At 33.7% G+C, this 24,940-nt stretch overlaps 1 protein-coding gene across 1 annotated transcript in view; it reads right to left on the bottom strand.

The window, feature by feature from the left end:
* The window catches only part of LOC138317698 (uncharacterized), a 182,734-nt gene that overhangs the window by 6,794 nt on the left and 151,000 nt on the right, over positions 1-24,940 (bottom strand). The window contains exons 12-16 of the mRNA XM_069259545.1: positions 20,973-21,020; positions 17,689-17,724; positions 12,397-12,447; positions 3,697-3,723; positions 304-391 (exon numbers count right to left, since the gene is read on the bottom strand). Coding sequence (XP_069115646.1) covers positions 304-391; positions 3,697-3,723; positions 12,397-12,447; positions 17,689-17,724; positions 20,973-21,020 — 250 coding nt within the window. The remainder of the gene's footprint in view (positions 1-303; positions 392-3,696; positions 3,724-12,396; positions 12,448-17,688; positions 17,725-20,972; positions 21,021-24,940) is intronic.

Here is a 24,940-nt window from a genome sequence, read left to right as displayed (position 1 = left end):
TTTTAATCAAGGTTGAAATGAACAGTATTCAATATTGCTGGTATAAGACATTTCAAAGGCTATTTATTGCATTTAATTGATAGCAAGGGTAGATTGAAGAAAAGTAATCTGACCTCAGTTTTGATAAGAACGGTCAAAGGATCTTGCTCGGCAATATTGATTCCATGTATGACTTTTGATTGGAATTTAAAACTGTGTCATTATTAAGGTTTACCTCTAGAGAACTTAATGATGGCCAGTTGGCGTGGAGCAAAATGAATAGATTCGCATTATATAACTTCTGTATATTAAAGGTTTTAATACCTCTGTCGTCATCACTCTGTCTAGATAGGCTGATTTCTGTTAAAGGAATAACAGATGTCCTTTCTTCGTATATTTCAAATGAGCTGCCCTGAAAAAAAGTGTGAACAAAAACAATTAGAAATTGTCATTAGACATTTTTGACGGTTTTTTCACCAACATGGAATTATGGTCAAGGTCATTCATATTAACAAATTTGGTAGCCCATTATCTCCGCATGCTACAGGCCCAATATCAGGTCTCAAGACCTTCTCGAACTTGACAAGAAGTTGCTTAATGAGTTAAAGGTCCGCTACCTTTCCGTAACAGCTTTCAATTTTCTAAAAGGGAGTGTAAAACGAGATTGATAATTTTGTAGAGTGGCAAATTAACTATTTTACCATTAATACTATACTTTCTGAATAATTAAATTAACATAAATAGAATGTTATATGTCATACGATGCACATTTGAAACATTACAAAATTATATTTTTGCACTTTCAAAGAAAAATTAAAGCAGTGTTGGATCAATTTTATGACCCTCTTAACATAAACAAAAACATCAAATTGATATTTCAAATTTTCAAAAATAAAACTCGCTCTCCCCATCCCCGCTCTCCGTCCCCAATTCCATTCCATCCATAATATTATTTGCTTAAGCTTATAATACTCAAATATATTGCTCAATGCAATTTGATATGATATCTAACATTTTTTTTCATATATATCATAGCACCATATGAACTTTATTCTTTCAAAATTGTCATTTTACAAAATTAGGTCACTGTGACCTGTTTTTGACACTGAGTCATATTTTCCAATATATTTAATATTCAACTTATCAATGCGTTATAATTCATAAAAAATCATTAAAAATATTATTTGTTTCCATCAAAACAGAAAATTGACCTCCCTGTTATACCCCACATAACTGACAAGGGTCTCCGACCTGATCTTAATGATTGGTCATATCATGATATCCTAAATCCAAAGTATCTGTAAACAAAAAATAATGCTTATTGATCAAGGCCACCAGAGGTCCAAAATTGACACTCCTCCTTTGTTCATAATTTGGCTTATGATTTGAGAATGTAGTTAGGTCAGATATTAGGAAACATACTTGCGTTGTTTCAAATCATTGTTTTTTCCATATTCATTAAAATATCAGATTTTTAAAGCACAAATATAGTATCACTTTGCATTGTTGAAGTACATTATGTACATATTTTAAGAATTTGATTTGATCATTAATTACAATGGTTCAAATACAATATATGTGTTTTAAATAAAAAAAAAACATAATAAAATTAATTTAGATCTATCATCAATAAGTATAACATTTCACTTGAGTTAAACAATTAAATAGTGCAATATTATGTAGCCACATGTTTCAAGGACTAATACACATGGCAAAATAGCCACTGTGACATTACTTAAAAATGGTACACGCTATGCTCACTTTAATACTCTTATAGGCAGGACAACTTGGAGTCACCCAAGAGTGTTTATGTAAATAATAACCCAGGATACTTGTCTTTTCATTTGTAGAAAAGTTAGGTAATTGAAACATTATCAATCAAATTATCGAAATTGCAATTCTGAAAAATAATACTGATCAACTGTAGAAGTTTTTTTAATATCCTATTTAAATGAAATAACTATATATTTAGCAGTCACTCATCATTGTTTTGCTTTCATTATCGTAGTTAAAGTAATGCAATCCCTTAACTTAAAGTAAATTGTACCATCGACCAAGTTATATATAGTTATATTTCAGGGCAACTAGAGTTCCATTATCACGGTAAATCAATATATATCTATATATATTTTTGTAGCAGGTTTAAATTATAGATAGTGATATGGTCGCCTACTTATTTTTTATAGGTTTATTTTTAAAATTTCATACTTTCAATTTTCAATTAAAAAAAATCAGTAGTTTTAAAATAGCATTGAATAGAAGTTATTGCTTATATGTTCAGGAACCGTAAGGAAAATGTTTATACCATTCTTTATTTTTTTATTTACATTTCTTTTTGGTGGTACACAATACCTTAAAAAGGCGTGCTTGCATGATGACCCTGCACAATCAGTAGAAACTGTCTTTAAAGGTAGGAAATGGGTTTTCAAAGGGCCATATCATTTTTAACTATATTGCTCAAAATCTTGACACACTTGAATCATTTGTGGTGAACGAAAAACAAATTATGTCAAATTTTGACATATATACAGGTCTCACACCACAATAATATAGGTCCAGGTCGTTGTAGACGAATGAAGTGCATTATGATTTTTTAGGGATTTTGTTAAATACTTTTTTTGCTGGTTTAGTTATATTCATAACGTAAAAATGACGTCATTGTTTGTAACATCGTTTCCGATTGACTGAATCTATTGCGGAATTAATTCGTAGGAAAAAAACCATTCATACAATTTACGGTTTCACAGGATTACATTCAATTATACAGATCAACTTTAATACAAAATTCACGTTATGGAGCTTCACAAAATTCAATTTATAATTTCATCTTAAACATATTTAAAGTACACTATTATCTTTGTGTTATATCTGTATATCATAAACATGTATTCAAGTCATTCAATAATATCCTCCTCCGTAGTTGTATATCGTAATCCTCAGTGGCATCAAACTACTACCTTTATCCCGTGAACAGCCATTGCACTTAGACCCATTCTTAATTGGTCAGTTGTAGATCGTAATACACTTACTTATCACGGACATTCTCATTAACAATGTAAAAACACTGAATTCCAGTTCACAAATAAAAAACAAATAAAGCGGTCACTGTAGTCTACCATCGATTAAGTGCCCCTAGACCTATCAATTATCTGCAAATGACTAGCACGTTTCCAGTTTCGCAATGGTCATCTATCGATGGGACTGTAGATTAAAATAAACACCATGTATACTAATTGGGTAACAAATTGAAACCAATTATCTAGAATTGATATTGAATATGAGTTATCAATGATCTTGAACCTGATACAGCACAGCATGATTGAACATATATGCTGTATACTGTTGAATTCGAGTATGGAATATGAGTCATCATATATGTTTGATAGTTTAAATGAAAATATGAACAATGTATCATTACTTGGCAACACTTTGTGGTGAATGATCTTGGACCTTCTATAACACAACGAGGGAGGGTTTGAAGTACAGCCTATTTTGAAACCGTCCGGAATTCTCTTGTAGTTGAGAGATATATAAAGAAATTTAAAAGTTTGAAAAGTAAATATAGGTCTGCTGTATACATATGCTGTATGGGGAAGCTTGATACAATGCAATAAAATATTACTATTACCCTTCTACACACTTTTTATATGGCGACTACGTTAAGACTGGGTTGGTAAACACATTATTTGTTTATTATCAAGTTCTCCATATACTTACCAAATCTTCTGATGGCCAGCTTATCTCCTGTAAAGTAAACCGTCATTGTAAACATATTATACGTCATTAGACTTTCAACAACAGAACGAATCGAAATCGCTAGTCTTACATTATGCCTTGTGATACTTTTATCCATATACCTACCTCATATGTGTCGCTATGATTACAAACAAGTGATAGAAAACAGTTGCGAGGCAAAATTCCGATGTGGTGATATAAATCCTAACTATGTATCGATAGTCTCACATAAAGGAATTCTATATTTGATAGACCATTTTCATAAGTTATATGTTACTCTATACAACGTGAAGGACCATATATGTTGTAATATGAGGAATCCGGGTATTGAATATGAGTTTGTCATTTCATTTATGTTGAAATGGTTAAAATGAAAATATAAACCATGTATAATAATTTGGCAACACTTTGTGGTAAATTATCTCGAACCTTCTAGAGCACAATGGGATAATTCGAAGAATAGCCGAGTATGAAACAGTCCAGAATTCTGTTACAGTTGAAAGGTATTCTATGTGTACAATGATTATATATCATTTTATGTTTAAAAACAGAATTAATCTTTCAGAAATTAAGTTAATATGGTTATGCCGAATAAATCTCCTGTGGAGGAAACTTATTGTTGTGTAATATAGAATGATTTTTGAATAAAGTTTGATTATGAACCAAAACAACCTTTCTACACACTTTTTATATGGCGACTACATTATTATTTTATTATTTGTTCTTTATCTTGGTTAATACATTATTCTATTCTCCCAGTATAAAAATGGTTTGAATGTGATCATTATAATTTAGATATTTTTAAACTATGAATAATATATGAATACGGATAAACATGTATTGTATACATGTGATCCGATTATTGTAATTGTAAAGTGTGTAAAATGTCTAAGTTATATATTTCTGAAATGAAGTAAGAATTGTGTGTTCTTTTATATTGTAGTTCAATCTGTTGCCTTGTGATTGCATGGTCGTATTAATGACGTACGGAGCTAGTATACTTTGTAGTGTATACATCAATTACATTGATACACCATACGTGTTGTAAGTGTGTGTTTTACTTTTATATATTGTATCTATTTTGCAATAATACGTTTTCGGTATTGTGTGAAATGTAAAGTTTGTCTTTGAAAGTTATTCGCGTGATTCGTTGTTGAATGAATGATATATGATTTGAGAGTTGAATATTCTAATTGTGTTTTATTATATTTACAGAATGTTTTTAAAATGGAATAAATATCATGAAGGAATCTTAACCCAGCGGGTTTGTCGTTTATTGAACAAATTCCACCCGCTACAAATGGCGCTCGTGTAGGGACTTACTACTACAAGAGTATTGTGATTACTACTCCGTCTGACTGAGGGTCCGGAGACCGGAGGGTTTGCGCACTTCTTTGCACATGACATGACGAGTTCACTGATCGAGCAGTTCCGCCGGAACATTTTTATCTTGGGACGTTCGCGAACACGACACCTACACACCGGATGTTGTTTTCAAGGACACGTGTTGACTTCACTAACTTTCACATGTTGGAGAGACAGCCTGCCTGTACTGACAGGAATTGATGTTATTTAACTTATTCATTGACTGTTATACATTGCATGGATTATTTATTGTGAAATTCTGTGTATTCAATTGGAAATTAAGTGTTGTCATGTGTTTATTCTTGTGTTATTCTACCTACACTGAGTCTGAATGTGAGTATGGAGTGATCGTGTTCCTGCCCTGCTGGTTACCTGCTTTGAAGTTAGTATTTTCACTATTCTAGTTGTCTGTTTAGTTGATTTTCTTTACACTGGTTCTTATCCAAACACCAACTGTTGGATATTGGTGTGATACGTCGGTCACATTCACCGTGGGCTTCAGCTGTTGTGTTAGTCCGTAAGAAGGATGGACGACTACGCATGTGCATTGACTACCGTCAATTGAATATCAGGACTATTAAGGATTCATATGCACTCCCTACAGTTGAGGAGATCCTTGAATCACTATCAGGCTGCGACTATTTTTCTACACTTGATATGAAGAGTGGGTATCACCAAGTTGAACTTCAGGAGGAGCATAAAGCTAGGACTGCCTTCACTATTGGACCTTTAGGATTCTATGAATTTAATAGGATGCCTTTTGGATTGGTTAATGCTACGGCAACATACCAGAGGTTGATGGAGGAGTGCCTTGGTGAGTTGAACATCACTATATGTTTTGTTTACATTGATGACATCATTGTGTTCTCCAAGACATTTGAGGAGCATACGGAGCGATTACAACAGGTTTTTGAGAGGATTAGATACCATGATCTGAAGCTGGCTCCACAGAAGTGTTCCTACTTTAAGAAGAAAGTGAAGTTCCTTAGATTTGTGGTTTCGAAGGATGGGATTGAGGCTGACCCAGATAAAGTTCAGAAGATTGTGGATTGGCCCAAACCGACAGGTCCGGATGATGTAAGAAGTTTTCTGGGATTCTGTGGTTACTACCGTAAGTTTGTGGAAGGATTCTCGGGTATTGTGAAACCACTTAACGAGATGTTACCTCCTACAAGGAAGAAAGGACACTCCAAGAAGGACAACGCTGGTTTACCAACGTGGAAATGGGGTAAAGAGCAGGAAACAGCCTTTCAGACTATGAAGAGTATTTTGTCATCACCACCTGTTCTCGGATACCCGTTATATGATTTATCCTTCGAGGTACACACAGATGCCAGCGGACATGGTCTTGAAGCGATTCTGTATCAACAACAGGATGGTAGGCCACGTGTCATCTCCTATACCAGTCGAGGATTGACGAAATCCGAGAGGAATTATCCAGCACATAAGTTGGAATTTCTTGCTTTAAAGTGGGCCGTGACGGACAAGTTTACAGATTACCTGTACGGAAGAAAGTTTACGGTTACGACAGATAATAACCCACTGACCTATGTTTTGACCACTGCTAAGTTGGATGCGACTGGACATCGTTGGCTCGCTGCATTGTCTGCATACGATTTGAATATTGTCTACAAGCCAGGTAAAACCAACACGGATGCAGATGTCATGTCTAGATTACCTTCCAATATGGAATCAGACGATCATCCAACTACATCTGGAAGTGCTATTTCGTTGGACTCAGTAAAGGCGATATGCGGTGCAGCTTAACAACCAGTGTCTTGGATTGAGACCGTGTCGATGTCCACAGCAGTGCTCGATGACAACCCTTGGGATTCTGGTCAGGATATTGGAGATATGTCTGCCAGAGACTGGAAAAAAGCCCAGGATAGAGATCCTGTACTACGAGATATGATATCCTGCGTTACCTATCACCGGAAACCCGACAGGAGACATCTCAGCCCTGACCAACAAGTTATTTTGCGTTCCTTCGATCGTTTAACTGTCGAGAGAGGTGTTTTGTACCGGGATGTAACAGAAGATGGTGCTACAAGGAAACAGCTCGTGTTACCGTCTGCGTATCGGAAACAGGCATTATATGGCCTTCACAACTCCGTTAGACACCCTGGACGTGACAGGACATTGGCATTGGTTCAGGAACGTTTTTATTGGCCAGGAATGGGTCATGATGTACAGAACTGGGTAAAGCGATGCAGACGATGTATTATCAGGAAGGCTGTGACACAGAAAGCCCCATTAAAGAGTATCCAGACGACTCAGCCACTTGAGCTAGTTTGCATGGATTTCCTTACTTTGGAATCATCTAAGGGAGGTTTCCAACATATACTGGTCGTAACGGATCACTTTACAAAATACGCACTGGCCATACCTACAAAAAACCAAACAGCAAGGACTACAGCGGAAGCTTTCTTCCACAACTTTGTTGTGCATTATGGGATGCCTAGACGTATACATTCCGACCAAGGTGCCAATTTCGTCGGTAACTTGATCCACCAGCTGTGCGACATCGCCAACTTTAAGAAGAGTATAACAACGCCGTATCATCCTATGGGGAATGGCAGCTGTGAGAGGTTTAACAGGACGTTGCTGGGAATGTTGGGTACACTTGATCCCAAGGATAAAGGAGATTGGAAACGTCACGTCGGTCCTCTTGTTCATGCTTATAATAGCATTCGGCATGATAGTACTGGCTATTCTCCATTCTACTTTATGTTTGGTAGAAATCCCAGATTACCAATAGATTTGGCATTTGGATTGGAAATAGGAGGGAAACATCCTACGCTGTCCAAATACGTTTCATCTCTTCGAGATAATCTCAAGAAGTCGTACGATTTGGCCAGGCAGTACAACTCAGAGGCATCGGAACACCAAAAGAAGAACTACGACAAGAGGGCTAGAGCGACAACGTTACAAGAGGGTGACAGAGTTCTCGTTCGTATAATGGCCTTTAAGGGGAAGCACAAGATTGCTGATAAATGGGAGGATGATGATTACGTCATAGTTTGTCAACCGAGCATGGATGTCCCAGTTTACATTGTGCGGAAATGTAATGGAGAAGGAAGGGAGAGAACTATACACCGGAACATGCTGTTGCCAATGGACTTTTTGCATGAGGACACCACAACAACAACAGTCAAGACACCACCTATCACCCAAAAGGAAGACCAGACCGAGGCAAAGGAGGATATTAGAGGTTCGGAGGTCTTGGAAGACTCCGATGAGGATGATGACTCGTCAGTTGTCATCATTTATGATACAGAGGGCCCAGGTTCAGACAAAGAGGATAGGGAATAGGAATCTCCCAAGGACAACGCTCAAGAGTCTGAAGAATTAGGATCTGTGCAGACTGTGGATGGTGACGATCGTCGTCAGTCTGTGACAGGGGAGGTAGCACCGCCCGGTGACGACCAAGTCTCTAGGGATGATGAGGCTGGGGCGCTACTGTCCATGTTGAGGAAAGACATGTACCTACATGTACTCCTGATGTACCTACTCCTGCTCCTAGACTATCTAGTAGGGTACGGCAGCCTCCTATGTGGCAAAGGTCTGGAGAGTTTGTGATGAGTCAAGTGTATCCAGGAATATCAACGGACTGCATATCGCGAGCAGAGTATTTACAGGGACTTGTACAGCAAGGGATACTCTCGAAGGATCGGGCATCGGGTGCATTTGTGAAGATTGTATGTGGGGATGGTGTGTCTTAGGTTTTTGAACATATTCGGATTGTTTTATTTTATATTTAGCTTCTAGTGAAATTTGTAAAGTTGTACATTTTAGTCATTTTAAATTTTAAACTTAAAGTATGATTGTATTTCCTGTTATATGTTGTATACTTGTCAAAAGACGAGGACGTATTTTTCAAACCAGCGGGGGGGGGGGGGGGGGGGGGGGGGGGGGGGGGGGGGGGTATGTAGTAAGGTCATATTTTATGTGAATTTATGTAATAAATAAAAGTGGTATAAAAGTGTATTTGAAAGATGTTTCAATATTTACAAATATACAATTTGTAGTGAATAGTAATAGTAATATGTAGCTATGCCGTGCCGTGATTGACTCGCGTGCGTGATATATCGTAAATATTAGCGAGCGCTGCGTTTGTCTATATGTGTATGTACGTATATGTTTGTGTACCCGTTAGTTGTGTTCACTGACGGACTTTTATGACGGACAGGACATGTGACTGTTACGGACATTGACGAAGTTGTTTGATTTGTCAGTGTGGTCAGTTAAACGTATTTGATATATATCTTTTTGTATTTCGGGAGATTTGAATTTCGTCCCTGTGCTTGGTTGGACGTTTCGTTTGCTCGGTCGAGAAATTCATTAATTTGGTATAAGTCTTGCTTTTCGGTTGTTCTATTATTTGTTCTTTATCTTGGTTAATACATTATTCTATTCTCCCAGTATAAAAATGGTTTGAATGTGATTATTATAATTTAGATATTTTTAAACTATGAATAATATATGAATACGGATAAACATGTGTGGTATAGATGTGATCCGATTATTGTAATTGTAAAGTGTGTAAAATGTCTAAATTATATATTTCTGAAATGAAGTAAGAATTGTGTGTTCTTTTATATTGTAGTTCAATCTGTTGCCTTGTGATTGCATGGTCGTATTAATGACGTACGGAGCTAGTATACTTTGTAGTGTATACATCAATTACATTAATACACCATACGTGTTGTAAGTGTGTGTTTTACTTTTATATATTATATCTATTTTGCAATAATACGTTTTCGGTATTGTGTGAAATGTAAAGTTTGTCTTTGAAAGTTATTCGCGTGATTCGTTGTTGAATGAATGATATATGATTTGAGAGTTGAATATTCTAATTGTGTTTTATTATATTTACAGAATGTTTTTAAAATGAAATAAACATCATGAAGGAATCTGAACCCAGCGGGTTTGTCGTTTATTGAACAAATTCCACCCGCTACATTTATACACGGTTTGGACAAGAAAACAGTGCAAAGAATAAAGTACGTGTCAGATTTTTTCGTACTTATTACCAGAGTCACAGATTTAAATCTCTGCTGGAGTACAATTTTCCAGTGCCATATGCCGCATTTAATCGCTGTTCCAGCGAATGTTACTTTTAGTAATTTGGTCAATTCAACATCGTAATATATTACCAGTAATTCACATGTACAGTTACCTAATAATCTATTTATGATTGAAAATACTGGATACAACATATTGAAGATATAGACGGTTGTACAACCTTATTTAAATATTATTTTCTTTCCTTGTAACAAAATTTTATTGTAAACTAATAATTGGAATATTGTAACCCAAATGCAAATTCCATTTAGGTTTTTTAACAACGATTCGTTCCGGCATAACTATTAAGGACATGAACGTGCATCGGACAGTGACATATCTGAGCTTTAATTACTAATTTCGCACGCAAGGTTTTACAGCAATCTAATTAAAGTTCGATGTTCATTATTTACTCCGTTCATACGGAGTATACATCAAATCATGTAATTATTTCTGGTTACCGGTATGCCAAAATACAAGGATGGAACGTAAATGAACATGATTGCAAAATATAACTAAAGATTTCTTTATAGCAACATTTTGCATATTATATGCTTCCTTTTGGTTACAGAAATAGATCTGAGCGTATTCGTCTGGAGCACAGATTCAGTAACCAATAAGGAACACGCCTCGTCAATCAGTTGGTAATTATAATTGACGGGCACGTGAACATCGAAGCTAGTAGCCAATTATATGGCAGGGGCGTGGCCACTGTCGTCGTGTGATTGTCAATTATACCCGGTCACGGCGATCCGTCTCGCAAAAGTCATATTTCAGTAAAAGATTTCTTACATAAAAATTGTACGTGTCTATGTCCAATACACTGCGCTTTAATCTTGTTGTTGGTATTCAACATGATAAACTTATAGCGTTACGATGATCAATATGCTGCAAATATTCCAGTTATTATATTAGAAAAATAATTTACAGTCTATTTATTTTAAAAACGCTGAAATTAAGAAATTGAAGCATTTTTCATTCTCTTACGGGATAATGATTTAGACAATATTTTTTAGTTTTCTACACGCTTCAAAAGTCTGTCGACAGCATAATAAATCCCATTCATCTTTTACCATTTAACACTGACAGCTAGTTTAATTGCCGTAAATATTGTATGATATGAGAGACGATAACTGATATTCTTTATATAAACATGAAATAATACTTTCGTATGAGAAAGCGAAATGATAACATGCATTTTGGTTGCTAAATGTATTGTATATTTTTATAGACCTATATAAATATCGTAAATTGACAACACACTCGGGAGTTTTTTAAACATAAGTACATTCTGCACGCAGTGAATTATGAACAGAGAAAAATTAACTAAATTATTATTGTACCAGTTCACGGTACGTATGTGTGTATGAAACAACGTTGCTTATAATTAAAAAAAAGAATTATTCAATATTCTTGTACATGTATTTACATATATTTGTGAAACTCAACAGCCGCATATTGTAATCTTAATTTTTACAATTTATGTTCGTATTCTGTCAACATGTATACATAACTCAGTTATCATTATTATCATGGTACCTACAAGTGCCGAGATATCTGAAAAAAGTGCCGAGGTGACCTCGGGAAAGTGCCGAAGTGACTACAACCCCAAATGCCGAGGTCTCCAACTGCCGAGATATCCTGATACCATAATGATCTAGCTAATAGTTTTTCCCATAGAAATACAAATGTGCATGTGGTGAAAATGGAGTGGAAAGGACAGCCGGCCTATATCTTCACCTTTAGAGTAGACAGAGGAAAATGAGCTAGCCAATAGACCCCCTTAAAGTACAAATAACCAAAGGTTCGTATGTGGGGTGTTTTGAAGGTCAGGGGGTCAACTAGCCAATATGTCCACCCTAGCAATAGACAGGGATAAGAATCACCAAGCAATATATTCCTTTAATATATATCGAGAGGACAGGGGGCATAACTCAGCTATTCACTGACAGATACTACTTTTATGTTGAACAGCGATATGTATTACAGCTAAAGGTTTCTTTACTAGATAAATTTCGACATGTCTTTAAAGATCATTGTGAAAACATAGGTCTTTTGGTGTAAACATCCAGTTACAAGCGACTTAAGAGAAATGCGCACTGCGTTTATTTGCTGTTATTATTGTCATTACTTGCTTTTCAAGAAAAGGGATATTTAAATGTATCATAGCGATATAACTGGCAGTACATTATCATTCTAAAGTTGCTAAATGTGTATAAAGCGTTTTAAATTACGTTGTGTCTTCATACATACCGGACGACGCGAACCAAACTGTACATGCCTTGAACAGTCAGCGGTCCGTATCTGTGATAAATAAAGAGTATATTGTGATACATACGGGATCAATGTTACGATGTGAAGCAGGAATCACAAGCTACGTTTCGATAGACTCACATTATGATATGTAATATTTGGTAATCCCTTTTCATATGTTACTGTATAAAATGTGACTAACTTTCATTTATTTGCTGTATATTGTTGCATTCATTATTAAATATGCTATCTATGTTGGAGTCATTCAATCTTGGTTGTATCAAGTATTTTCACTGGCTTTAACAGTGATGTTATTATTTCATAAAGTAGAAAATGACGTCGTCGTTTGTAACATCGTTTCCGATTGGCGGGAACTACTGCGCAGTTAATTGGTAGGAAAAAAGTTTATATTCTCAATTTTCTATCAAGAACATATTCTGTCGGCTGTGCATATATATTCCTTTGTCAGGCGACTGATCAAGAAAACGACATACACGAAAATATAAAATTCAATCAAGTTTTATTTAAGCACAATCAAAGATTTATTTCACAGTACTTGCACATAATATAGTCCAATCGAAATCCGAAATGTGTAATCCAGGAGTCTAAATCCCTAAGTTAATTTCCAATATAAACCGAATGTTAACTGAAGTATAAGTTCCTCAATGTATCTATCTAAGCAGTCACAAGAATTTACACAACACAATACTATACACAATACAGTCTCAAATACAATCCAAAATCAGAACACTAACAATTGGTAAACTCTACCACAACTCTCAGTACAGTATCAAAGTTTAACAGGACAACGCCCACACAAAGAACTACAGAATTAACAGAACCACAGAACTAACAGAAAAAAAACTAATAAGGCCCAACAGTCTTTTTTATACTGACTATTTAAAACAAGTGATATCACTTTCTACATTTAGCTACAATATAGATATACACGTATGTACCCCAGAATTCTAAGTTTAAAATGACATCATATATTCAATATAGAACCTTTCGTGAGAGTGACCACAACCACAAACTCCCTCCTCCGGAAATGACCTCATACTTATTTTTAACTTAAAAGTTAAGACCGTTGGAACTTGACCAACTAAGCCCAGATCAGAACCCGACACCCTGGGAACTGGACACTCTAACTCACTAACAATGATCTCAGATCTATGTATACACTACAGGGACCGCAGAATCAAACTAAAAATAGATTCCTGGAAATTCCCTTTTGGGCACAAGATTTCAGAGAGAGGTGAATGTTTCGGAGCCTGCTGATTTGGTATTCAGGGCGCTTCAGTTTCAAATGTTAAATGTGTTGGTTGGGCAATACATGTAGATGTAAAATGTAAAAGAAATTTTAAAATTCTGTCAAGTGTGTGTCTGACAAGGGGAAGTAGTCAATATTGGAATTTCATGAATATTTTGGTCAATTTTTGGTGCGGAATTCAACATAAGATGGCACCCCCCACATAAAAGTTGAGCAAGATGGTAGATCTTAATTTCTTTTTATTCACAGGTATACGAGATGCCGTTCTTGAAAATTAGTGACAGGTGACCAGGTTTGAAAACATTTGGTTATGCGGTCTCTACAGTCCCTCAGATTCTGTATCATGTACTAATACACAAAGGACAGTTATATACAAAATGTATAAACTTACTTCTTTTAGACACATTAACTAACAGATTCTAAGATCACTTATCTAAACAGTCAAACTTACTGATAAACGCTAACTCAACTAATTAACACTTAGAACACTACATGAACTTATATCTCTCCTACTGTTAATTAGTGGCTACTTCATACAATTATCGCTGACTACAAACTGACCCCACACAGTGCAATCTCATATAGACTCACCTTACCAATACAAAAACCAAAGGGGTAACAATCCAAGGGACATTATCAGTTTAAATATTCCAAACTAAAACTTCACACAATATTTTAGACTAGCTACGGACACTGTTCTAGAATCAGTTACGACTGCAGTGTGACCAACATTAATACAATGCCTTTCGGTATATCTGATAATACCAACTGATGAATCGCTAAAACGCCAAATAAGCTAATATTATAGATATTGTAAATCTTTTAACACAACGAATATAAATTTAAAATGCCCCATGAAATTACACACGCTCCATAAAACGTTCAAATTGATTATAGACTGGATAAAATGCAGCTTTTTAATATCTCTGGAGAACTATTGGCAGAGTGATCTGCACTTGGACTACGGTAGTTTTTGATTCGTGCATATTTCTAAGTGTGCGTCATCAAAATGTATGGGAAAAATAATTCTAAAAAACAGACGGGGATAAAGAATAATCTAGCTAATATTTTTTAACCCTAGAAATATGAATATACAGGGTGTAGTAATGGGGGGATACTGCCGGCTTATATCGGATAGACAAGGGGAAATCAGCTAGCAAAAAGTGCCCCTAGAAATATATATAAACAATCATTCGAGTGTGGGGTGTTTAGAGAGTTAGCTAGCCAATATTTCCACCCTAGCAATATTTGTTTGAAACATATTTTATCGCGTAATTATTATTAACAATGGGATAGGGCACAAGTTTCGACGGGGTGATATGAATCCTAACTATGTATCGATAGTCTCACATTAATGATTTTAATATCTGACAAACCCCATACATAAGTTACACATTACTCGGGCGGTGTAGTTGTTAAGCCGCTCGCGTTTCACCTAGCCGGCCGGGGTTCGATCTCATCTCCGGCATGGACGTGAAAAGGTTAATGGTCACATGCCCGCTTACATCCGGGCCTTTGAAAGTGAGTTCCATAAGTTTCTCAATCGATGCAAAATAAACAAAGTTCATATTTTATACACCGTGATAGATCGTATTTGTTGTATGCTGTTGAATCCGAGTATTAAATATGAGTTATTCATTTATGTTTAAACGGTTTAAAAAAAAACATGTTTAATGACTTGGCAACACTTTGTGACGAATGATCTTGAACCTTCTAGAGCACAAAAGGGGAATTCGAAATAAAGCCCATTATGAAACACTCCGGAATTTCTACAGTTGAGAGGTATATCTATGTGTATAATGATTATATGTCATTTTTTTTTTTTAAATCTAATGTTTAAGAAATTAAAAAGTAGGTATGGTTATACTGAGTGAATATTCTGGAGAGGACCTATATAGGTTTTGCCTGTTGTGCAATCCATTTAGCAATACATTAATATGATATCTTTCTCTGTGATTCATGTATATCTTGTATTCGTTAATAAAATATTTTGAAATTAAATATATATATATATATAGGTAATCTTCCTCAATATAAATATTAAATAAGCTGTGTTATCTATTCATGTAAATGATTAATAAAACAAAAGAGAAGCATGAAAGGTACACCAGGTAATTCATTTCTACGTATGTATAAAAAGCTACAAATAGATCCTTAATGTGATGATTTATTTAACTGATTTTCATATCAGTTAGCAGTATTAAGGATTTAAATAATTTAAATACCTGGTACCATATGTGTTTCCAATTCGGATGTAGAATAGAGTTCTCTTTTTATTAGTTTAACGTCCTATTAACAGCCAGGGTCATTTAAGGACGTGCCAGGTTTGATTGTGGAAGAAAGCAGGAGAAAAACCACCGGCCAGCTGTCAGTACCTGGCAATTGCTCCACATCGGATTCGAAGTCGTGAGTCAGAGGTGGACGGCTTGTGGTAATATGTCGGGACATCTTTACCACTCGGCCACCGTGGCCCCACGGATAGAGTTCTCATAAAAGGTCTCATAAATGTTATGATAATTAAAAAGATTGGCACCTAATATAACCCATTACCCTAATTGCCCAAAATGAAAGTCGAATTAGCATTATACATTTCCAAGGCATTTCTTGATTAAAGCATTATATTGTTAAATATCTGGTGTAAGTGTGATCAGATGACTTAAAAGGGTACGTGTGTTTTGAATTAAAAACGTTATATTCTTTTAATGTTCACATGAACAGTTTTCATTGGGATTGGATAAAGGGAGGTAATTGGCTTATTTGTTTATTTTTCTGGCAATCGTGAATAGATCACCATTGTATAGTTTCAATATGATATATACGATTCAAATATTGTCAACATTTTTAACAACCTTATTCACTTTTACATTTTATCTGAGTTGATTTACTTTTGACAACAAATTAAGTGTCAGAAAATAAATTATGATCAATTTATCGATTCAATTTATTTAGTAAATGAAAATTAAACTTATAACATATTTTGAAACATTAGTTATCAAATAATTCATGAAGAAATTCAGTATTTTAAAAAGCTATTAAATTATATTTGCTTGATCCAATTACAGCCGTGCGTTTATTTGGATCATATACGGTTACATAACGACAAACATGAGAATTAGAAATACACTTGAAGTTTTAATTTAGAACATAAAGCCAAAAAAGTACGTGTCCATATTATAAAAATTTCGGCTGGCTAATTATGAATTTCAAAAGTAAAAATGTTTTCTGGTAATTATTTCTAGATAACCATGATATGAATTTGGAAATTCATATTGCGATTTAGGTTCAAAATATCAATTTTGATAATGAATAGGTAAAAACATTAGAATTGCAGGATTTTTTTAGTGCAAAATGCGCCTGGTTTCAATAAAGCTACCCTGGTTGGAGTTTGAGCAGAAGGACCCAAACTTTTCTTTCTATCTAGTGTTATATTAGAACTTAGACTTTAACTATAGAACACAATAGCTAACTAATATTCCTTTATTTTAATAATACAGTACAAAACTTTTACAAAGTTTAACACTGTGGTCTATGTAAAAATTATTTAGTTGGTTGCTCTGTGATGGACCATATACTATTGAATCTGAGTATTGAATAGGATTTAGGCATTTATATGTAAATGGTGTATATGAAAATATAGGCATTTATATTTCAATGGTGTATATATGGAAATATATGCATTTATATTTTAATGGTTTATATGAAAATATAAACCGTGTATAATGATTTGGCAACACTTTGTGGTAATGATCTTGAACCTTCTAGAACACAAAGGGATAATAGAATTATAGCCGATTTTTAAATCGTCCAGACGTCATTTGTAGTTGAGAGGTATTTAAAGAAATTTAAAAGTTTGAAAAGTATATATGGTTATGCTGAATAAATATCCTGTGTGGGGAAATTTAATGCTACAGTAATAAACTATTACTATTGAGCCAAAATTGATTTGATTTGACTACATTAAGACTCGCGATCGGTTGGTATATACATTATTTGTATGATATATAGTTTCTCCATACACTTACCAAACGTGGCGCCCGTGGTGGAGAGTCTCTTGTCATCTGTAAAGTAAACAGTCTTTGTGAACATATTATACGTCATCAGACTTTCAACAGAAAGAATCAGAAATCGCTAGTCTTACATTATGACTTGTTATACTTATGTATATATCGCTATGTTTACAAACAAGTGATGAAAACCGTTTCTAAGAAAATTTCGATGAGATGATATGAATCCTTACTATGGAACGATAGTCTCATATAAAGAATTTCAATATCTGAAAAACCCTTTAAGTAAGTTACATGTTACTCTATATAACGTGAAGGACCATATATGTTGTATACTGTTGAATCCGAGTATTGAATATAATTTAGGCATTTATATTTTAATGGTTTATATGAAAATATAAACCGTGTATAATGATTTGACAACACTTTGCTGTAATGATCTTGAACCTTCTAGAACACAAAGGGGTAATTTGAATTATAGCCGATTTTTAATCCGTACAGACGTCATTTGTAGTTGAGAGGTATTTAAAGAAATTTAAAAGTTTGAAAAGTATATATGGTTATACGGAATGATTCTCCTATATATGGAAACCTGAAATTAACTATTACTTTTGAATATGATTTGATTTTGAACCTAAAATATGGCCACTACATTATTTGTATATTATTTAGTTTCTCCATATAATTATCGAACCTTGTACGAAGCAAAGAGACACTTTAAATAATTCAGATAGCCATATATATATATTATATACATCTATTTGACTATATTATCAATGATAATTTTAAGATCACTGTAATGAGAAATGAAGAAAACTAGCAAAGATCAACATTGTATAGTTTGAATATGATATATACGGTTCAAATATTGTCGACATTCTTTAACTACCTTATACACTTTTACATTTTATTTAATTTGATTTACATTTGACAACAAATTAAGTATCAGGATATAAATTACGATCTATTTATTGATTCAATTTATTTAGTAAATATTCAAACATATAATATAGTTTGTAACATTAGTTATCAAATATTTCATGAAGAAATTCAGGATTTTAAGAAGCTAATTAATTACATTTGCTTGATTCAATTACAACCATGCGTTTATTTGGATCATACGGGTACATAACAACAAACATGGTAATTAGAAAAACACTTGAAGTTTTAATTTAGAACTTAAAGCCAAACAAGTCCGTGTCCATGTGGAATAAAAAATATAAGAAAATATACTCAATGATTGTCTCCTAGTACTTTCACCATGTCTTGATTTTATTGATTTTAAGTCACGGGTCATTAAAGTCTGACTGTTTTTGACACAGCAGATTTTAGAATTTGATAATGTCCATAAATCCAATTTAAGACACATAATGTATAAATACAGTAAAATGTTACTGCTCTGCTGTACGAGTTTTTCCTTTTCATCTGCATTAAGTAAAAACATGTTAAAAATGAAGGTTTGGAACTCTCTTATTTAAAACTGGAATTGTTTAAGCCTTTAAAATATAAAACATGCAAAATGATTGGGTAAAACATAGAGGTCAATGATCTAGAAACATCGCTAATTTTGAAAACACTCTGGACACCATTTAATAACATTTAAACAATAAGCAAATAACATAGAGAACATACTGGAAGAATCGGAAGTATAGCTTATTTAGAACCACTCTGGTGGCCATTTTATAATAGCAGTAAAACAATAAGTAAATACAGAAAACCGTCAACGTTTTTTTATCTTGCAGCTCAGATACTCAGATATAAGCGTTGATGTGTTAAGGTAGATTGTAACATATACTGTCAGGTATGGTTATGATAATTTAGGAAATTCACCAACTGCCTATTGTTTCAAATGGGACATTGTGTTTAAGTTTCTAAGATTTTTTTAGTATTCCTATTTTAGACTAGCTATGGACACTGTGCTAGAAACAGTTAACGACTGCAGTGCGACAAACATTAATGCAATGCCTTTCGGTATATCTGATATTACCAACTGATGAATCGCTAAAATGCCAAATTAGCTAATATTATAGATATTGTACATCTTTTTATCACAAAGAATTTAAATTGAAAATGCCCCATGAAATTACACACGCTGGATAAGACATCTCAAAATAATTATAGACTGGAATAAAATGCAGATATTTATATGTATTGAGGACTATTGGCAGAGTGATCTGCACTTGGACTACGGAAGTTTTGGATTCGTGCATATTTCTAAGTGTGTATCATCAAAATTTATGGGAAAAAATGATTCTAAAAAACAGACACAGGTAAAGAAAAATCTAGCTAATATCTATATCATAGAGATACGAATATACAGGGTGTTGTATTGGAGGGGAAAATGCTGCCGGCTTATATCGGAAAAAACAGGGGGAAATCCGCTAGCAATTAGAGCCCCTCGAAATATAAATAAACAAAACGTTGGCGTGAGGGGTGTTCAGAGAGTTAGCTAGCCAATATTTCCACCCTAGCAATATTTGATTTAAACAAATTTTATCGCGTAATTATTATATACAATGAGATTGGGCACAAGTTTCGACGTGGTGATATAAATCCTTACTATGTATCGATAGTCTCACATTAAGGATTTCAATATCTGACAAACCCTATACATAAGTTACATATTACTCTATAAACCGTGGTGGTTGGGCGGTGTAGTTGTTAAGCCGCTCGCCTTTCACCTAGCCCGCCGTGTTTTGATCCCCGGTATGGAAGTGAAAAGGTTAAGGGTCATCTGCCCGATCGTTTGGGTTTTTTTCCGGGCACTTCGGTTCTCTCTAACACTAAGACCCCTCGTGCGCTTACATCCGGGCCATCGAAAGTGAGTTACATAAGTTGTATAATTTGTTTCTCAATCGATGCAAAAGAAACAAAGTTTATATTTTATACACCGCGATTGATCATATGTGTTGTATACTGTTTAATCCGAGTATTGAATATGAGTTAGTCATTTATGTTTAAATGGTTTAAATGAAAATATAAACCATGTGTAATGATTTGGCAACACTTTTTGACGAATGATCTTGAACCTTCTAGAGCACAAAGGGGGAATTCGAAATAAAGCCGATTATGAAACTCTACGGAATTCTCCTATAGTTGAGAGGTATATCTATGTGTACAATGATTACATGCCATTTTACGGGTTTTTTTTGTAATCTAATGTTAAAGAAATTAAAAAATCTTTGAATACAATTTGATTTTGAACCTAAATCAACCTTTCTTGACATTTTTAATATGGCGAATACATTAAGACTAGGTTGGTAAATACATTATTTTGACTATCAAGTTATCCATATACTTACCGAAGATCTTCCTTGATGTGTTCTTGACGGAACTGGCGGAACTGGCGGCTGTAATATAAATCGTTTTTGTAAACATATTATCCATCATCAGACTTTCAATAAGTAAACCAATTTCAATAAGTAACATGTTAAACTATACAACGTGATGAAACATATGTTGTATACGTTGAATCCGTGTATTGAATTTGATTAAACATTGATGTTTAAATGCCAACCTCTGTTATTGCATATTGTTATGCTCATTCCACAGTTGCAAACGTGATATTTTTTCTACGGCCATTGTACGATTATTCGGTTACATAACAACAAACATGAAAATTAGAAATACAATTAAAGTTTAAATCTAAAACTTAAAGCCAAAAAAGTATGCGTCCATGTGGAGTCAAAAATATAATAAATTAAACTCAATGAAATTTATTAAACTTAAATTTATAAAATTTGATATACCACGAGCCTTTAAGGATATTTTGACATTATATTTCCAAAATAACAACATTTTTTTGTCATACAGTATCTAGGTAAAAGGAGACCTATTTATAATACTCACTATACAGTATACGTAGTGGATGTGAAACTTGTAACAGCCCTCACCAGTTTTAAGTATTTTAGAAACCAGATAAATTTTGAATTTGAGAAATATTTTCCGAATTTTTCTAAATCAAAAATAAAATTCAAAAATAAAATTATTGAATTGAAAGCCATTTCGGTTAAGGTACAATGTATAGACTTTTAAATATGATTTGCATGCTCTTGACATTTTTCCATCTGTAATGAATAACACTTGGAAACAGTCACTATTTTGAATACTAGTACCTATATATATATAAAGGTAATCTTCCTCAATATAAAAAAAATAAATATGCTGTGTTATCTATTCATGTAAATGATTAATAAAACAAAAGAGAAGCATGAAAGGTACACCAGGTAATTCATTTCTGCGTATGTATAAAAGCTACAAATAGATCCTTAATGTGATGATTTATTTAACTGATTTTCATATCAGTTAACAGTATCAAGGATTTAAATAATTTAAATACCTGGTACCATATGTGTTTCTAATTCGGATGTAGGATAGAGTTCTCTTTTTTATTAGTTTAACGTCCTATTTACAGCTAGGGTCATTTAAGGACGTGCCAGGTTTGATGGTGGATGAAAGCAGGAGAACCCGGAGAAAAACCACCGGTCAGCTGTCAGTACCTGGCAACTGCTGCACATCGGATTCGAACTCGTGACTCAGAGGTGGACGGCTTGTGGTAATATGTCGGGACATCTTTACCGCTCGGCCACCGTGGCCCCCCGAATAGAGTTCTCATAAAAGGTCTCATAAATGTTATGATAATTAGAAAATTTGGCACCTAAAATAACCCATTACCCTAATTGCCCAAAATGAAATTCCAATTAGCATTAAACATTTCCAAGGCATTTCTTGATTAATTGGGATTATATAAAGGAGGTAATTGGCTTATTTGTTTATTTTTAAGGTATATATTCTAGCAAAATGCTCAATATCACTAAAGGAATTGCGAAAACAGAGAAATGTATGTTTTGTTATGGATTGAGTATTTGGTCAGACCAACATTGTCTATATTTTGACAATTTTTTATCTTAATGAGGAGAAACGATTTCTTTTTTGATAAAATGGGTGAAGCAGATACTTTGCATGTTTATTCGTGATACAAATGTATAAGTTCATGATATTTTTTTCAAATATTTGATGCCGGGTCATTATGAAACGATACAATCTGTGGATTTCAAATTAATTCTGATTATTTTAACTTGATTAATGCAGTATTGTTATTTTTTTCTCTGTGTAAAAAACTGTTTGATATTTCTTGTTCTCTAAATTGTAGGTATTTTAAAGAGATTGAGTGTCAGCCAGGCGATATTGTCTATTGTTATGATTTTTTTTACTTATTTTCCGATAAAATGGGGGTAGCTATCAGAGACTATGACACGATTATCCATGAAAATGCATATTCCAGGTAGCTGCAGGGTAAGAATACGAAACGTGCGATGTTTTATAAACAGATGTTTGAAAATTGTACATGACATCTCTATATCATTGAAATCATGTCACTATTTATAATTATATAAATCAGTTTATATATTGCAGAACATATTAGTGATTAGTTGATATCGAGTATTTATGATGGACTCCTTGCTTAATTGTATGTTCGTTTCATCCGCGACACTCCTTCCGGTGCCGCCCAACTAGTAAATTAAACTCAATGACCGTCTTTTAGTACTTTCACCATGTCTTGATGGCTAATCAAGAGTATCTATGATTTAATAATAATTTATATTTGTGAAAGAGTCATCAAGACTTGACAAAAGTATTAGAGGAAGGTTGATGAGTTTAAATCTATATTAAATAATGTTGTTCCAAACCCCATTTTTGTAAATTTCATTTAACTCGACACAATATGTAGCAGTAATTGACTAACTGGTATACCATTTGCATATGGGTTCGAACAGCATTTCCTTTTTAACTTTTCTTCGGTTAATGCAAAAGTTACATGTGTAGTATATTTCATACTCGCGAATCAAGAAGAGCTTTCAATATGCTATTCATTCTCAAAAGTTTTCAACATGTTAAAAAAAATTCAAAACTTATTGAGAATTAAAATGCTTTCAAGTACTTTCAAAATAAAAGTTGAAAAATGATTTTTGGCAGCGCTGCAATTAAAGTCACATCAACAGTGCATTGAAATGGATACACACAGACCATGAAGCCAAATTGTGGTCTACTTGTTACAGTGTAATTAGTAATTGTAAAGTGATTTCTATAGGTATGTTTCTAAACAGACATCAAGAATTAAAAATATATAATTCCTGTGTTGTAGCTAACGTTTATAAGGCACCATAAATAGTTATCTGTCCATTTGCTTGACTTTCACTGTGACAGTTTATGATTTTTACTGTGACAGTTTAATTTATTAAACCTGGTGGTTTTCAATAGATAACTGAGGAAAAATAGCATGCCATTTTATCGCATGATAACGGCACATATAACTTTAAACTACAGTTTTGTTTGTTTTAGGTCACATGTCATTAAAGTCTGTGTTTGACACAGTAAATTTTATAATTTGAAAGTGTCCATGGACCAATTTAAGACACATAATGTATAAATACAGTAAAATGTTACTGCTCTGCTGTACGAGTTTTTTTCGTAATATGTTTTCATCTGTATTGAGTAAAAGGTGAAGATTTGGAACTCTTTTATTAAAAACTGGAATTGTTAAAGCGCTTAACATTTGTTCAGAACTTGGCTTATGATTTGAGAATGCATTTAGGTCAGATATTAGAAGACACATTTGCGTACTCTTTAATTCGTTGTCATTTCCATATTTATTCAAATATCCGATTTTTAAAGCACAAATATAGTATCACTTTATATAGTACATTATATACTTATTTTAAGAATATGATTATGAGTTGTCCGGATTAATTTGCAGACAATACGTGCCCGAAGAGCATATTATTGTGACGCTTAGTTAAACGATAGTGAGAGGACCGATCTATTGTTTAAATAAGCGTCAGAATAATATGCTCTTTGGCAACGTATTGTCTGCTTCGGACAACTTCTTTAATTCAATCGATGACGTTGATGATATTTATTCTAAAAAAGATTCATTGACATATCTATCTGAGATTCAATGTTAATAATGAATGTAATTTACAGCTAACTAGAAATAAAATAAAATAATTTGTTTCCATTTTATTGTTTGACACAATTAAAAATAATAGAATATGATTTGGTCATTTAATATAATGCTTCGAATACAATGTACATGTATGTGTTTTTAATAAAAAGACATAATAAAATCAATTTATATCTTTCATCAATAAGTTGAACATTTCATTTGAGTTAAACAATTCAATAGTACAATATTATGTTGCTACATGTTTTAAGGACTTATAAACATGACAAAATAGCCACATAAATTAAAAGTGGTACAGGCCATGGT

This window comes from Argopecten irradians, chromosome 3, assembly GCF_041381155.1.
Source record: "Argopecten irradians isolate NY chromosome 3, Ai_NY, whole genome shotgun sequence".
In the NCBI taxonomy this organism is placed as follows: domain Eukaryota; kingdom Metazoa; phylum Mollusca; class Bivalvia; order Pectinida; family Pectinidae; genus Argopecten; species Argopecten irradians.
This window is presented reverse-complemented; position numbering and strand designations above follow the sequence as displayed.